The sequence below is a fragment of the Polypterus senegalus genome, chromosome 11 (assembly GCF_016835505.1).
Source record: "Polypterus senegalus isolate Bchr_013 chromosome 11, ASM1683550v1, whole genome shotgun sequence".
Lineage (NCBI taxonomy): Eukaryota > Metazoa > Chordata > Cladistia > Polypteriformes > Polypteridae > Polypterus > Polypterus senegalus.
The window spans coordinates 162,689,185-162,705,979 of NC_053164.1; the positions used below are offsets into that span (position 1 = coordinate 162,689,185).

General features: G+C 36.4%; 1 protein-coding gene across 4 annotated transcripts in view; it reads right to left on the reverse strand.

The window, feature by feature from the left end:
* Window positions 1–16,795, reverse strand: part of eps8a (epidermal growth factor receptor pathway substrate 8a) — a 402,686-nt gene that overhangs the window by 91,587 nt on the left and 294,304 nt on the right. For all 4 annotated transcript variants that reach the window (XM_039769996.1, XM_039769994.1, XM_039769997.1 and 1 more), the window contains exon 10: window positions 2,170–2,296. In XM_039769996.1, coding sequence (XP_039625930.1) covers window positions 2,170–2,296 — 127 coding nt within the window. The remainder of the gene's footprint in view (window positions 1–2,169; window positions 2,297–16,795) is intronic.

A 16,795-nucleotide genomic window follows, 5' to 3' on the forward strand; every position in this document is an offset into this window, starting at 1 on the left:
AGTACTTTTATTACTATTCCGTTTGTTATTATTTTCTCTCTTCTTGTCTTTTTAACTCTTATACCTCACACTGAGTCAACTGCACCTTCAATTTCGTTGTTCCATTGACAAAGGGACAATGACAATAAAGTTCTATCTACAGTATCTACATCAGGGATCGGCTCTGAACCTTTTCTTATTTGCAATGGTGATGGACAGGCTGACAGACGAGATTAGAGAGGAGTCCCCGTGGACAATGATGTTTGCTGATGACATTGTGATCTGTAGTGATAGTAGGGAGCAAGTTGAGGAGACCCCGGAGAGGTGGAGATATGCTCTAGAGAGGAGAGGAATGAAGGTCAGTAGGAACAAGACAGAATACATGTGTGTAAATGAGAGGGAGGTTAGTGGAATAGTGAGGAAGCAGGGAGTAGAGTTGACAAAGGTGGATGAGTTTAAATACTTGGGATCAACAGTACAGAGTAATGGGGATTGTGGAAGAGAGGAAAAAGATAGTGCAGACAGGGTGGAATTAGTGGAGAAGAGTGTCAGGAGTAATTTGTGACAGACGGGTATCAGCAAGAGTCAAAGGGAAGGTCTACAGGACGGTAAGTGAGACCAGTTATGTTATATGGGTTGGAGACGGTGGCACTGACCAGAAAGCAGGAGGCAGCACTGGAGGTGGCAGAGTTAAAGATACTAAGATTTGCATTGTGTGTGACTAGGATGGGTAGGATTATAAGTGAGTACATTAGAGGGTCAGCTCAAGTTGGACGGTTGGGAGACAAAGTGAGAGAGGCGAGATTGCATTGGTTTGGACATGTACAGAGGAGAGATGCTGGGTATATTGAGAGAAGGATGCTAAGGATAGAGCTGCCAGGCAAGAGGAAAAGAGGAAGGCCTAAGCGAAGGTTTATGAATGTGGTGAGAGAGGACATGCAGGTGATGGGTGTAACAGAACAAGATGCAGAGGACAGAAAGATATGGAAGAAGATGATCCGCTGTGGCAACCCCTAACAGGAGCAGCCGAAAGAAGAAGATTATTATACATTATAAACATTTTATAACCAACTTACAATGCAATTCTCCTGTAAAATGAAACATCTACATCAGAAACAAATATTGATTGTATCAATAGATACTATGTTGTCCATTGATGTGACAATCTTTGTAGTACAATATGGTAAATCTCTTTAGGTTGATGCTCTCAGTTTTCAAAAGCAACATTGGTGTTACACTGATTGATGACAAATGCTGTGATTTACAAAGAATGTGCACTTGGCTTACTGACTTTATTTTACAATTTTACTTTCCTTTTTCAAACATTTTGGAAAGATTTCCCCCATGCATAATTTTCCCCTTCATAAAATGTCTGTGATCACAGCAGCAATTGCAGTAATTACAAACATGCTTCAATTGTTATGCACACAAAGTATTTTTTGGATTTTTCTAGCACTGTAAAAGTGCATTACATTAAATCAGATAACTGTGTATACCTGGGTGTTGTATTGTGTTCAAAACTTATGCTTTAATTATTTAAGCACAGTGTATCATTCTACATTCTTTTATTTAATTATCTGTAGCACATGTTGCAAGTTCCATGTGTAGAAAGGAGAACAGGTAAATCCAAAAAGCTAATGGAATGAAATTATGTATTTTCATACATTCAAGTTGCATGTTGTTCAGACATACTAGTAAGAATTTCACTGCAATCTATACACATGACAATAGCACTATTATAATATTTTTTTTCTTGGAATATTAAATAATCATGACTATGACAAATCACAATAATATTCTAATATCAGTGACTATTACAGACTGTTAACACTGACATAAACAGTATTTTTTTTTCCCCCGATATTAAATGTAATCCGTTATTACTTGATAGTGTGTTAATTTTTAATATGTGACCTATTTTGAGTCTGCTTAACTAAAGCAAATAACTACCAAAATATACTGTATACTATATATCAACCAACTTTAATAAAAAATGATAATTAAATAATTCTTTCCCACTATTAAAATAAGGACACATCTTTATAGAAGGTTTGGAGCCAGGCAAAATGTACTTATTACACATGGAATAAGCAAAAAGTTCTTTCAGATACAATCATGCAAGAATCAGAATACATGAAGAAAAGCAGAAAGAAGTTTCCAAGCTACTTTAATTTTTAATAAATATCTTACCTCCAGGAGACTTTTTTTTACTCTTCTTAAATTTTTTTCGTTGTGACAATTCAGCAAAAGCTTCAGCAGCCTTTTGAAGTTTAATGACGAAAAATTCAATGTCATCCAATATGTGGTTTAAGATTTGCTGAAGTGAAAAAAATAATGAAAAATTTTACACTTGTTTTTTTAATTTGGAATGATTTATATTTTTCAGTATATACAATAAGGTTTCTGTCTGTTAACTACTTATCATATTGATGAGTCTAAATACAGTAGGAACTATTGACCAGAAAAATAAGCTAAACAAGTTGCTGCCGTCCTTCACTCTTTATTTCAGTGACTAGATGACTTGTACTTTGTACAGAATTTGAACTTGTATGGTCCTTAACTGGGGCAAAGGCATCCATCCCATCAGGTTCAGTGGTTAGAACACAAACACACACACACACACACACACACACATACATACATACATACTTATTCCAAACCATGGTCGTGATGAGGTAAGGAGTGTAAGAGTTGATTTTGCACCCTGGTTCAAATTGCACCTAGCAGGTGACCAGGTAATTGTTAAAACAAGTTCAACTTTATTATCTGCTGAGTTTGTGCTCAAGTCTTATAAACTTAGCTTATGCTTAAAAGTTGAAACTGTTATCTTATTGTTCACTATGTTAAATGCATGTTAGTGACATAATAGCAAAAACATATTTAAAAAAAAAAAAAAAGCTGAAGGGCAGGTCATACATAAGGCATAATCACTGTTGTATTGTAATGCTTAGGCTAAGTTTTCCTGTTGATGAACCCAGCTGGATTCTAAATAATAATTAGACCATTGTTTAACAAACAATGAGAACAAGGAAGAGGAGCAAAATCTCAGGGTCACATTTAAAAAAGTCACATACTCCTAAAACTAACAGGACTTATCAATCAACCTAGTGGACTGGGTTAATTGTGATTATGTAAGATATCAATGTCTATCAAGTCCCATTAGAAACTGGGTGTAACCAACCATGTTAAGTTTTCTGATTATGTAATGAATTTAATGTACGACTATATAAATATAGTGCAGAGGACACTCTTTTCCTTAATAACACTTGCTAATAAGATATACTGTGTTGCCTCTTGCAAGATTTAGATAAAGAAAGATGATTAACGCTATCTTCTGCATGTCTGTTATTGCCTAAACCGGGGCATTCCAGTGGAGGGGCGTGGTTAAAAACTAATGATTTATTACTATTTACAAAACCTTTTCAACTTTTTAATAGATGAAATATGCACAAATAGATCAGATACAGCTGGCACGTCTTTTTTATTTCTGATCTATTTGCACAGATGCTTTGCAAATTTTTTTTTGATCAAACACCTTGTGAATATTAATACATCTTTTGTATAATTATTTTTAGTGAAATCAAAGTATAATGATTATATTTAGCCCATGATCCCCGTTTACTGTAATATACTGCATTCTTTGAATATATCTTTGATAATATATTCAAAGAATGTAATATCCCCATCCAATCAATGCACATCAGAGAATTTTATTATTAAAAATTTTATTGAATTTATTATAAGCAAATAACACTTCATACAAGCAAGTCAAATTTTACAAAACTAAGTTTAAATCAACCCTGACCCAATTTTAAATGAGACAGATGTGCTCAATAGATGATTTTAACATGAATAATTGTATGTTTTACACATATGGAACTAGAGTGAATTCTGTGCATGGCTGTCTTCCACTCCTTTTCTGAAATGTTGAATGAGAGTTCCTTTTTCCACTGTACTCTGGGATCTTTGAAAGGATGTTTTTAATGTTTTTTAATGTGCCAGGAGGAAATGTGATAATTGTCATCAATCAAGTCATAAACAGTGATGGAGTATCTCATTTGTAGTTTTAACATAAGCCCATTTGAGAGATGTCTATAGTTTAATTAAATTCAATCAAAGCCTAGTGTTGCTTTGTTGATTGTTTAATTTTATTTTGCCATGTCCGTGCCTACTATACTATGCCAGGGTCAGGATTATTGTTACTGCTTTTGTTGTTATTTCTGGATTATTATCTACTGTTAGTTGTAGCGTATGATATTAAACCTTCACAATGTTTACGACTAGTCAGCAACCGTGTTACATAAATGTTACTCACCTAGTCTGTGAATTCTAAATTCATTGGAACTGACCTTGAATGTTATTGTTTCAGTGAAGCAGCTTGCAGTGTAGTTTGTTTTATTAGCCTGCATATTTTTAAAGTTGCCAGTCAGGCTAGCTGGCATATCTTTTTAATAGGGGAATAAAACTGATGAAACCCCACAGACATTGTACAAACTCTACAACAGAGGGTACCTGTGGGCATGGAGAATAGAACTTGGGAATCTTGCGAAGTGAGGCAGCAGAGCTAATAACATTCCAAACATGGGCTGTTTTGGTTGATTAGCAGCTCTAAATTGTTTCAGTTTGAGTCTGTGTGGTAGGTGCTAGACTGACACTCTTGTCTAGGGTTGTGTTCTAGCCAATCATTCATCGTTTAATTCACACACACACACACACACACACAGTACTGGGAAAACTGGCTTCCCACAGTTAAAGTCCACACTAACACGGATACATTTGATAACACTGTTATCAATTTAAAAGCTTTATATTCACACTAGCTTTGTCAGATTATTTTCTAAAAGTTCACCCATAGTAAAACACCAAAAATGGGGAAATATTTCTTTCTGGGCATTCATGGTGTGTCAGCAAAGCAGGATATTTGTTTATTTTGCAACACCAAGTAAACAGAATAACTGAATGAGGAATAAACAAAAAAACTCTTCTTTGTTTGGAATGAGACTGAAGTGCAACTGCATTTAAAAGTTATGAATGATTATAAGGTTGCCAAAGCCTTAGAAAAAATACTCTGGGAGTAGGGCAGGGCAATATGGCCAAAAATATTTATCACGATATATATTGAACATTTCGGATAACGATATAACTGACGATATGATTAATGTGAGACAAAATACTTTACAACTCCACAACTTTATTAGTGCAAAAAAAAAAAAACCCTTCAATTTATTTTCACTTAAATAAATAGCTGTTTTTATGTGCATTAAAGCTATATAAAAATTTAACAGTGCAAATGCAAATTCCTTGCTGACAGTTTAACCAAAAGGCATTTCCAGTGGAAATGGGCTGACATATCCTGAGCATAACCATGTATAATATACACAAAACTTAAAAAAAAGTTGCTTTGCAACATAAAACATAACATAAAATTCAAGCCTAGAGTGTCCATAGTCTCACTCTGTGTGTTGGTTATAGCCTCCGCTATGCAGTCAATCATATTGCGGGTTGATACAAAAATAACTCTGACCTCTTTAGTGACCTGGTAAACATATTTAATGTAAATATTTAATTGTTTTACATCCGAGATATCTGTGGTTTCATCACACAGAATACTGAAAAACTTTGTTTGTGTGTATATTTTTCACTATGTTAGATTTTATTTCTGATGCTAAGACATCCAGCAGCTCTTGCATTATTCTTTCAGAGGTGTAATGTGCATGTACGGACCTCTTCATATAAAGCAGGCAAGGCGACTTTAGAGAAGTATTTCTTGGTGGGTAGCTTGTAGCGTGGATTGAATTTTTTAAGCATCTTTGTGAAACCTTCTCTTTCCACACTCTGAATGGGCATCATATCCCTGGCTAAACAATGCATCACTGCATTAGTTAGTTCCCCCCAGCGTTTGCTACTTTTGTCATAAGGCGTGCAGCTCTTTAAAGCTACGCCGATTGTTTGTTGAGTCAGCTTCTTTGGTCTCACCACCACGCAAGTTGAAGTGGATGCCTCTTCACATGCTTTAACAGCTTTGTTGTACTCCAAGTGCTTCTGCTTCAAATGATGAAATAGGTTTGTGGTGTTTCCTCTCTTCGTCACGACGGCCCGCTTGCATGTTCTACAAAAAACTGTGCTTTGTTGGGTGTCTGACGGGCGAAAACCAAACCAATTCCACGCCACTGAAGTTGCACTATTTTTACAAACCAATTCTGGTTCATCTGTTTCATTCAACGATCCGATTTCGCCCTTCTCATTCTCTGTCGCCGCCATGCTTTTTCCGCCATGTGCGTATGAAAACAAAGGCACTGCGCATGCACGTTGTACCAATATTCTATCGCGATATTTCATTTTCTTATCATTGTCTTACATTGTATCGGTATTACCATGAAAGGTATAATATGGCCCAGCCCTATCTGGGAGTTCTACTAATTAAACATAGTGAAATATTCACACAGTAAAGATGAGATCACCAACTTTTGTCTTTCCACCCACATTGCTATGTGAGAACCAGAGTTTTCAAATTGACACACTATGGATACATTTTTGGTGGATAATGATGTCTTTTCAGTGTGAATGGAACACACAAAAAAAAGTTTTAATTTTATCCATGTTCATGTGGTCTTAGTTTACTTTCTAAACAGTGCATTTTGTGCTTCCCTGTCCCACAAATAATTCAGCAAATTACGCAGGCAGAAGACAAAAGAGATGATGTCATATGAAAAGCCCTTTTTACATTTTTATAAGTAAAAAGAGATCACAGGCAGAGCAGAGAAAATCCTGCTTTACTAAAGGGCAGACATGCTAAGATGGAGTATTGAAGGCACCTTAACGTGGATGTCTACAAGAAAACCACTGGGGACTGAAACACCAAGAACTATTGCAATTCATGACATTCTCGTGAGAAAATAAGATTTAAGAGTGCTTTTATATCTCTCCCTAAGGGCACCTTGTCTCAGGGTTATTATAAAAGGTACATCAGCATTCCAACTGCTAATTTCCTAAAGTAGCCGTAACTTTGTACCCAAGTCATCTCTCACAAAATACTGGGATCACAGTTAAATATCCTCTTTTTCACTGGCTAATTCATACCTGCATGATGAAGAGCCCAGTGTTACACATCTATGTACTAGTTTATACACAAGACAAAATTGGATTAAACATATTTGTGACAGTATATGTATGTAATTACATCTGTTACAGCAATACACAATAAAATGTAATTTGTTTTAATTGATTTTATTAAAGGCAAGTAACATTCTATGCAATCAAGTCAAAAGACAGGAAGCCAAACAACCAGAATAAAACTTTAGTAGAAAAGAGAACATAATCCTTTTCCCCCAATATAAATTCTTATTCTAAAATTGTATTGATTAGGTCCTGCCGGGTGTTTAAAATGTTTTGAACAGATTTTCTAAGTGAGGATTTAAATTTATTTTTAAATTTTATTGATTTTACTGTAATCATTCCATACAAATATATAAATTTTTATAAAAATAGGATTGAAAACAAATCAACCCCCACCCCTGAGAATGAGAGCAAGGCCAACAGAGTAAAACCTAAAGCTAGTAAAAATAAGTGATGAGTTTAATAAGCGGATAAAGATAAATGAAGAAAAAGAAATGAGAAGAGAATGTACTTCCTCAGTGCTTTAACAGCTTAATCTAAAATGTTACTGATTAGATCCTGCCAGGTTTTGAAAAAGGTCTGCAAAGATCCTCTAAGTGAGAATTAGATTTTTTCCAATTACAAATAGTATAAAACATCAGTTACCCACTGACTTAAAAGAGGACAGCTAGGATTCATCCAGTTGAGCAAGACAAGTCTACATGCAAATAGTGTAGTAAAGGCAATTACAGTTTGTTTGTCCTTCTCCACTTTTAGCCCATCTGGAAGTACACCGTACACAGATGAAAATGGGTTAGGAGGGATTGTGACACCAAGGCTGTCTGAAAGGCATTTAAAGATTTCGGTCCAGAATGATGTTAATTTGGCGCAGGCCCAAAACATGTGACCCAGTGAGGCTGGAACTTGATTGCAGCGTTCGCAGGTTGCATCTTGACCTGGAAACATTTTGGACAATTTTAAACGAGACAGATGTGCTCAATATATAATTTTGACTTGAATAATTGTATGATTTGTGCATATGGAGCTCAAGTGAATTCTCTGCATTGCTACCTTCAACTCCTTTTCTGATATGTTGATTGAGAGATCCTTTTTCCTATTGTCCTCTTGGATCTTTGAAAGGGAGGGACTGTAAAATGGTTTTGTACATTGCAGAAATGCTGTCTGAGCCCTCGAAACTGACCAATATTTTTTCCAGTATAGAGAAAGGTGGGAGATGAGGAAAATTGGGCAGGTTCTGTTTAACAAAGTTTCTAATTTGAAGATTATGAAAGAAATGTGTTGCTGGAAAGTTAAATTTGGAATGTAATTGTTTGTAGGATGCAAAGATGTTGTCTCTGTACAAGTGATTTAATCCCAAATGTTTTCCAGTTATTAAAAACTGCATATGTTTCCGAGGGTTGAAAAAGGTTGTTCTCGTGCAGAGGTGCCACAGATAAAAGCTTCTCTATCTTAAAACGTTCCCTACATTGGTTCCATATTCTGAGTGAGTGAATCAAAATTGGGTTGTTAGTACAGTATATTGGCGATAACTTGCATTTATAGGGGCACAAAGCAGGGAATATAAAGAAGTACTGCTGGATTTTATTTCTATTGCGGATCAAGCCTGTGTATGTTCATCTATTTGTGTCCATGTCCAGGTTCTTATAGCTTGCATGTTTGCTGCCCAGTAATAAAACTGAAAGTTAGGTAAGAGCCATGCCATCTTCTGCCTTGGGTCTTTGTAGGGTCGCTCTTTGGATACGTGGAGGTTTTAAGTTCCAAATAAATTACGGCTGAATCTAATTGCTTAAGAAATAATTTATTAATGTATATTGGAATGTTTTGAAATAAAAAAAGAGAAGCTTAGGAAGGATATTCATCTTAACAAAGTTAATTCTTCCAGCTAGAGAGAGATGAAACGTTGACTATCTATGCAAGTCTTGCTTAATTTTTTCCATACTGATGGCAAAATTTTGTTGATAAAGAGCTTTATGCTTACTTGTGATGTTTACCCCTAGGTATTTAAACTGATCTGCAATGATAAAAGGGAAGGTGTCCAATCTAATATTGTATGCTTGAGAATTCACTGGGAAAAGCACACTTTTATTCAAATTAATTCTGAGACCAGAAATCTTTGAAAATTCTGTAAGTGCTGTTAGGACTACAGGCACAGTATTTTGTGGGTCTGATATATACAGTACCATATCATCTACATATAGAGAAATTTTCTGTTCAAGTTCTACTCTGATAATCCCCTTTATCTGATAAGCATTTTGACAGTGAACTGCCAGTGGCTCAATGGCAATTGCAAAAAGTAGTGGTGATAAGGGGCATCATTGTCTGGTACCACGTTCTAGTTTAAAGTAGTCTGAATTAATGTTAATACAAACTGAAGCTTCTGGATTGGTTTTTAGTACATTAGTTTGATCCATGCACAAATGTTTGGGTCAAACTCAATTTCTCTAATGTAGTGAAAAGGTAGTTCCATTCAATCATATCAAATGCTTTTTCTGCATCTAACGATATTATCATCTCTGGGGTGAACATGTTATATTAAACAGGTGCCGAAGATTGGAAGCTAAGTGTCGGCCTTTAATAAATCCAGTTTGATCTTGTGACTCAAGGCAGCACTTTCTCCATCCTTCTAGCTAGGACTTTGGAGAGTATTTTAACACCATTATTCAGAATTGAAATTTGTCTGTATGATGCACATTGTAATAAATCCTTATTTTGTTTAGGAAACACGGTGATTAATACTTGGCGAAGAGTTAGAAGTAGAATTTGATTGTCTATAGCTTCTGTGAATGTTAGAAATAAAAAGGGAGCTAGCTTATAAATTCTTATATAAAATTCGACAGGGTAGCCATCAGGGCCTGCTGCTTTCCCACTCTCAAGTGACTTTATAGCATCTAGTAATTCTGATACTGCCAAAGGTTTATCCAATTCCTCTGCACCAAGAGTATCTATTTGTGGTAATGCATTCAGAAATACATTAGACTGTATGTTGTCTTATTTAAACTCAGTAGAATATAAGAATTTATAGTAGTCTCTAAATATGTGCATTATATATTTTTCTGGTCAATGATTTTGTCTCCGTTTGTGTTGGTGAATGCTGGGATTGCATTGCAAACTTCTTGCTTATGGATTTGTTGAGCTAAGAGCTTATTAGATTTCTCTCCGTGTTCATAATAATGATGTCTTGATTTAAAAAGGAGTTGTTCAGTTCTTTAGCTGTTAAGAGGTTGAGCTCTGAATGCAGAACCTGCCTTTTCCTATGAAGAGCCTCACTTGGACACCTGGCATGTTCTTGATCTATTCTAGTAATTTTGCTGGTTAGCTCTGATATCTTCTTGGTTTCTAATTTATTTCTGTGGGAAAAATATGAGATAATCTGTCTTCTTAAGAAGGCATTCAGGGTTTCCCAGATTATTCCTGCAGAGACCTCTGAGGATGTATTTGTCTCTAGAAAAAAAACTTTTTGTTTTGATATAAATTCTGTACAGTTCTCGTCTGCTAATAAAAGTGGGTTAAGACGCCATCTGCAAGATGAGTATGTGGGGCATAATGATTTTATCTCCAAGATCAGAGGGGCATGGTCGGAAATAACAATAGTGTCGTACTTGCAAGATTTAATTGTAGGCAAGAATTTCTTATCTATAAAGAAATAATCAATTCTTGAGTAGCAATCATGCACTGGTGAGTAGAAGGAATATGTTTTTGAGTTTGGGTTTAGAAACCTCCAGGGGTCTGATAAGTTGTGGTCAAACTGTGGTTACAAACTGTGTAATTGTTTTTGTAGTTTTAGATGTCATCACCCCTGGGACAGGACACCTATCTAAGTCTGGATTTAAAACAAAATTAAAATCCCCAGCCATTATAATTTTATGAGTGCTCTCATAATTCCCTATGGAACTGAAATTCCCTATCATTCACATTTGGTGCCTAAACAAAATCACTTTACAGTTAAATAAATTGCCCATGACTATCACATATCTCTCCCTTCAGGATCAGATACTACATCTGATACCACAAATGAGACTGTTCTATGTATAAGATTTCCCACACCTCTAGTTTTCTTTATAAAGCTGGAATAGAACATTTGAGCAGTCCAGTATTTTTGCAGCCTGAACTGATCCTTGCTTAATAAGTGGGTCTCCTGTAAAAATACTATTTTAGCGTTTAGACCTGTTAGGTGAGAGAATACTTTCTTTCTCTTTAATTCGTGATTCAGGCCTTTAACATTCCAGCTCACAAAGTTAACTGTCCCATCATGGAGACATTGATGATGTCATTTTGTACTCTTAACTGGAAGTGAGACAGCTTTGACCTTAATTTCCAATTTTCCCAGGAGTTATTGCCATGCAGCCTATTTGTACGTTGGTAATTATAATTATAAGGATTAAAAGGCTAGATTAGATATAGCTTGCTCTCTCACCCCCTTGCCCCTCGCGTGAGGCTAGACTCCAAAGTTCCAGTCCTCTGACATACCTAGAGACAGAGCACGTCCAAAACAAGCCCCGCAGCTGTGGCATTTGTGGATTAAAAATTGAGATATCTATCGCCGATAAAGTCTAAATATTATTAGCATAAAATGTAATCTTCAACAGTCTTGAACTATTAAGGTAGTAAACCCAGGGAATTGTGTTAAAAAGTGGCCCTACATAAGCATAGTAAACCCTAATGCAATAAAAACAATAACAATAAACAAAGGGTATGATGTTAAACAGTCTCCTTTAGAATAGTAAAAAAAAAATTACTAATATAATTTCTTCCACACTTACACATATACGCATATAATTGTAATTAAAACAAAAACAGAAAGTGGCCGAGAAGAGTACTAGTATCATTGCAAGCGGATCAGACAGCAGGTAATATCTTCTTTGCCATACCATGACAGGATGCGACTCACGATCGTATCTCAAAAAATTGTCGGGATCAGCTTTCTTAACTCTTTTTCTGCTTCCTCCGTAGTAGTGAAGATGTAATGCTTGTGTTGAATATTCACTTTCAGTTTGGCAGGATACAAGAGGCTGTATCTGACATCGGATTTACGTAAACACTGTTTAATGTTGTAAAAAGCGGCACGTTTAGCAGCTGTTTAGGGCGAGAAATAAGGGAAAATACGAATGTGGTTATTTTCAAATATAATCTCTTGTTTCTGTCTGAGAAGTGACATTACATTAAACTTAGATTGTAATCTCTCGAAGACCACAAGAATAGTCCTACGTTTAGAGGTATTTGATCCCCGTATGCGAAAAGCTGCTGCTATCTCGTGTCTGATTTAAAGTACTCTCCAATTATTTTTGAGAATGGTTCAGCTATGAATTTCACTGGGTTTGAACTTTCACGATTGTCAGGTAGACCTTCGATTCTAATATTATTCCTACTGCATCCATCTTCCAGAGCAGCAAGTCTGTCTCCGAGTTTTTTGCATTCGGAATTTGCAGCTGTTGCTTTTCCATCAGCGGTAGATGCCAAATGTTCAGCTGTTTCAATTCGGGTCGTGAATGTCTGCTTACTGTCTTCCAGCTGATTGGCAAGTGCTCTCAGGTTAGACGCATTTTTTCCATACCTTTAAAGGCTTCTCAAAGTGATTATATACATGTTTTATTATCCTGCCTCAGCTTCTGCATCTCCAGCCACCGCTTGCCTTGAGCAAACCATTTATTTCTTTCTTTATATCTTTCTGAATGTCTTTCTTGAGCTCACTTATGGTCATGGCCATTGTTGCGATCATTACCTTCAGCTCGGACAGATCGTTTCAGCTTTCCTGCTCTGCAGGTGAAGTGGGAATCCCTATTGCAGCCAATGCTACCGGCTCGTGAGGAGTAGATGAAAGCGCGGAAGCCTGGACCTCCAGGTCCTTAGTTTGGTCAGCCACCAGCTGGGAGTAGTCAATTCCAATGCGTATGGTTGCTAATGCACATTGTTCTTACACTCGACATGCTGAACGTCTATTATGAACTCTGATATTTATGTCAGGTGTTGTTGCTGCCAAGCAGACCACGCCTCAGTGACTTTGGACACTGTGAGGACAAGTGGTTTGTGGTCAACAAATACAGTGAATGGCCAGCCTTTAAGCAAAAAGCGACAATGCCGAATGGCCAGGTACATGCTCAGTAATTCCCGGTCGAAGGTGCCATATTTGCATTCATTTGGCCGTAAATGTCTGCTGAAAAAGAGACACACATTTTTTTCCCTAATTATTTCATGAAAAATAAAGTTATATCTATCAGCCTAACAAGACCAGTTCACTTTATTTTCACTTTACATATGACAGGCAACACCTCCAAACTGATAAAAACTGGTAAACTGTAAAGTGTATTTAGTCAATGAACTGTATGTAATTGGGCATGTGGATGCATCTAATGTCCACTTCTCATTCTGATACTAGTGAATTCATTGTAAGGTTTCTAATCTCATTTGCGGCTCCCCTCAACGGGATGACATGCCGAAGAGCACCCCGAAGTGCAATTGCTGCGTCTGTGGAAGATAGCATATTAATTGCCGGGGCAACTGCAGGCTCCCAGCGCTGTAGCACGTCACCGCGAAAACAAATCTTAAAATATCTCGGTCGCACTTTAAGCGCCTGTCATCAATGGGTGATGCAAGGAATATTGTAAATACAGCGAACAATATTACTTGGCCATTAACTTGGTCACAACTATGCCTGATTACAGTGTCTGTGTATAGGAGAGTGATAGATCCCGCTACAATAAATAACCATGCTGTTCCTGTTTCATGATAAATAAAGCTGGTTTTGCTAAAGTACTGAGACTCAGCCTCGTGTTTTGGGGTGCAAAACAGGGACTCACACATCACATCATGTTCTTGCAAACATAAAAAAGTGCAGTTGAAATTTTGTGAGTTTGTAACCATTTAAAAATCCTATTTACCAATAGAAAAAGTAAAGAAGCTATAACAATATGAGAAACAAATTTCAATGTTTGAATGTGGCACTGAAACAAAGGGAATGTATTAAAAATATTCATGTGGCACCTCTGCAAGAGAACCACCTCTTTCAACCTTCGTAAACATATGCAGTTTTTAATATCTGGAAAAATTTGGGATTAACTTGCTTAGAGATCATTATATAGACAACGTCTTTGCATCCTATGAACAATTACAAATTTACCAAATTTAACATTCCAGCTACACATTTCTTTCACTGTCTTTAAATTAGGAACTTTGTTAAACAGAACCTTCCGATTTTCCTCATTTTGCACCCTCATCCATGCTGGAAAAAATATTGCTCAATTTCAAGGACTCCTTTTCAAAGATCCAAGAGGACACTGTGAAAAAGATCTCTCAATTAATATATCAGAAAAGGAGTGGAAAGTAGCAATGCAGATAATTCACTCAAGCTCCATATGCGCAAAGCATACAATTATTCAACTCAAAATTATATATTGAGCACATCTGTCTCGTCTAAAGCTCTCCAAAACATTTCCAGGGCAAGATCCAAACTGCAAACGCTGCAATCAAGTCCCAGCCTCACTGGGTCACATGTTCTGGGCCCACACCAAATTAACATCATTCTGGACCAAAATTTTTAATTACCTTTCAGACAGCCTTGGTCTCACAATCCCTCCTAACCCATTAACAGCTGTGTTTGGGGTTCCTCCAGATGGGTTTAAAGTGGAGAAAGACAAACAAACTGTGATTGCATTCACAACACTTTTGGCACGCAGACTTATTCTGCTAAACTGGAAGAATCCAAACTTTCCTCTTTTAAGTCAGTGGGAAACCGATGTTTTATACTATTTGAAATTGGAAAAAATCAAATACTCAGTTAGAGGATCTGTATAGATATGTGCCAGTTAAAATACTTCTACGGTGTTAGGAGTTGTTTTGTCGTACTCTACTTAGATATGGATAAACAGCTGAAGTTCTGTTCTCTTCATTATATTTGCTGTATTTACTCACAAGTAACACCACAACTAAGTCAACTGGCTTATTGTTGATCAGCATGGCTGCATAGACAGCTTCTTCAGATCACTGCCTTCTAGAAATCTAATTTACTCACATATGTAAGACTTGCAAAGTTAGTATATCTAGTGTGGAATTCTGTTGGAAACTGACTGTCCGGAAACCATTGCATCTTTGTAAGCTTACATTGGCCCAGAGGTTTGTGCTATTTTCTCTTTGTTGTTTTATTTTCGCTTTTTTCCCCAACTGTTATTATAACAAAACATGGGACATAACAGTAACACTGGCACTTTTGTTTCAAACAAAACTGCTTACATATTTATTTCAGGACAAACATTAAGTAAATTGCCAATAGGTTTATTTTCTGGTCTTCTCCAAACATAAACATAAACAAATATTCAAGTACGTCACATTCAAAAATGTAAATATGTTCCAGATATTTCAGCCACTGCTCACAAAAAAGTCTCCGTACATCACTGCATACTACTGTTGTGCATTAAAATAGATTGTGTAAACCTCTACAGAATCTGCATTTGCAATGAGTTACACATTTGACACAACTTTGCTTAAGGGCATCAATGTAAATCAGGTTCCCAGGTGCCATCTGTTAGTAAAAGTTATACAAGTACACTAACACAAAAGAAAAAGGCTTGTGCCTATTCTGCCATCAGTGTGGTGCAGTATATGTCCTCGACCAAATTCCCCAACTAACAAAAAAGTATATATACAGTATTAGATATTTTAGATCATCACCGCCAGGCACTAGAATCCCTAAAGCCTATGAAAAAAGTTGTAATACTGGGCCCACCTTAAATTCCTTTAAACCTCTCCATCATCACCTATTGTTTTGCAAATGTGTCAATCAGCACAATCAACAAGCAGCCTGCTATCCTATCCCACTCCCAACACAGCTTGTCTGGGAGCTAGGTGCCTGGAGTTGCATAGGGTATATAATATATCGTTAGTTGGAATACAAACATTTTTTGTCTGTTCCATGTCTACAACGATTTGGGTAAATGTGGGATGACAGGAAATGCAAGGTAAGAAATTTTGAACACAAACCTAAAACAGAAAATTTTTTCATGTTATAGAAAAATGCTGAAGTGTATAATGTGTAAAGAATGACATCCAAATATGAAATAAACACTTTCACAAAAGGTATAACAAAACAAGTGTGCCTTTATTCAAGAATATAAACAAGGAAAAAATAAATTACTCAATTTACATGTTATTGCCAATATCTAAAAACCGAAGCCCAAATACCAATTGCATGGCAGGTGTAGAGGTAAGAATGACTGCCTCTAAATCAAGAGGTTGTGGGATTGATCCTGGGTCTTCCCTTAATTTTATATTTGAGTAGTAAGATGCTATTATAATTACAACTAGCAAAATACCCGCGCTTCGCAGCGGCGAAGTACTGCCTTAAAATTTTTATTAAGAAGAAAATTAAACCTTTTTAAACTGAGGGAAAATATACTAATAATTATTTGTTAAGGATCTCTTTGTATACCACATTGTGAGTTCGGCCCTCCGGTTGTAATATGACCAAGCTGTGTGCTGAGCTTACTCTTGAGCATGCAATGTACAGTTGGCTATGTGAACAGTAATCTTGTTTCAAATCTCACAGCTTGCATTGCTGCTGACATAATCGGTTTGAGTTTCATGGTTTGTTTCAATTACGACAGAATTTTTAGGACTTGTGTTGAAGAGACATTCGGCATCTGTCAAGCGTTGTAAGTATACATCCGGTTTCATTGATAACTTCAACTCCAGCTTTTGAGTGTTTAAACAT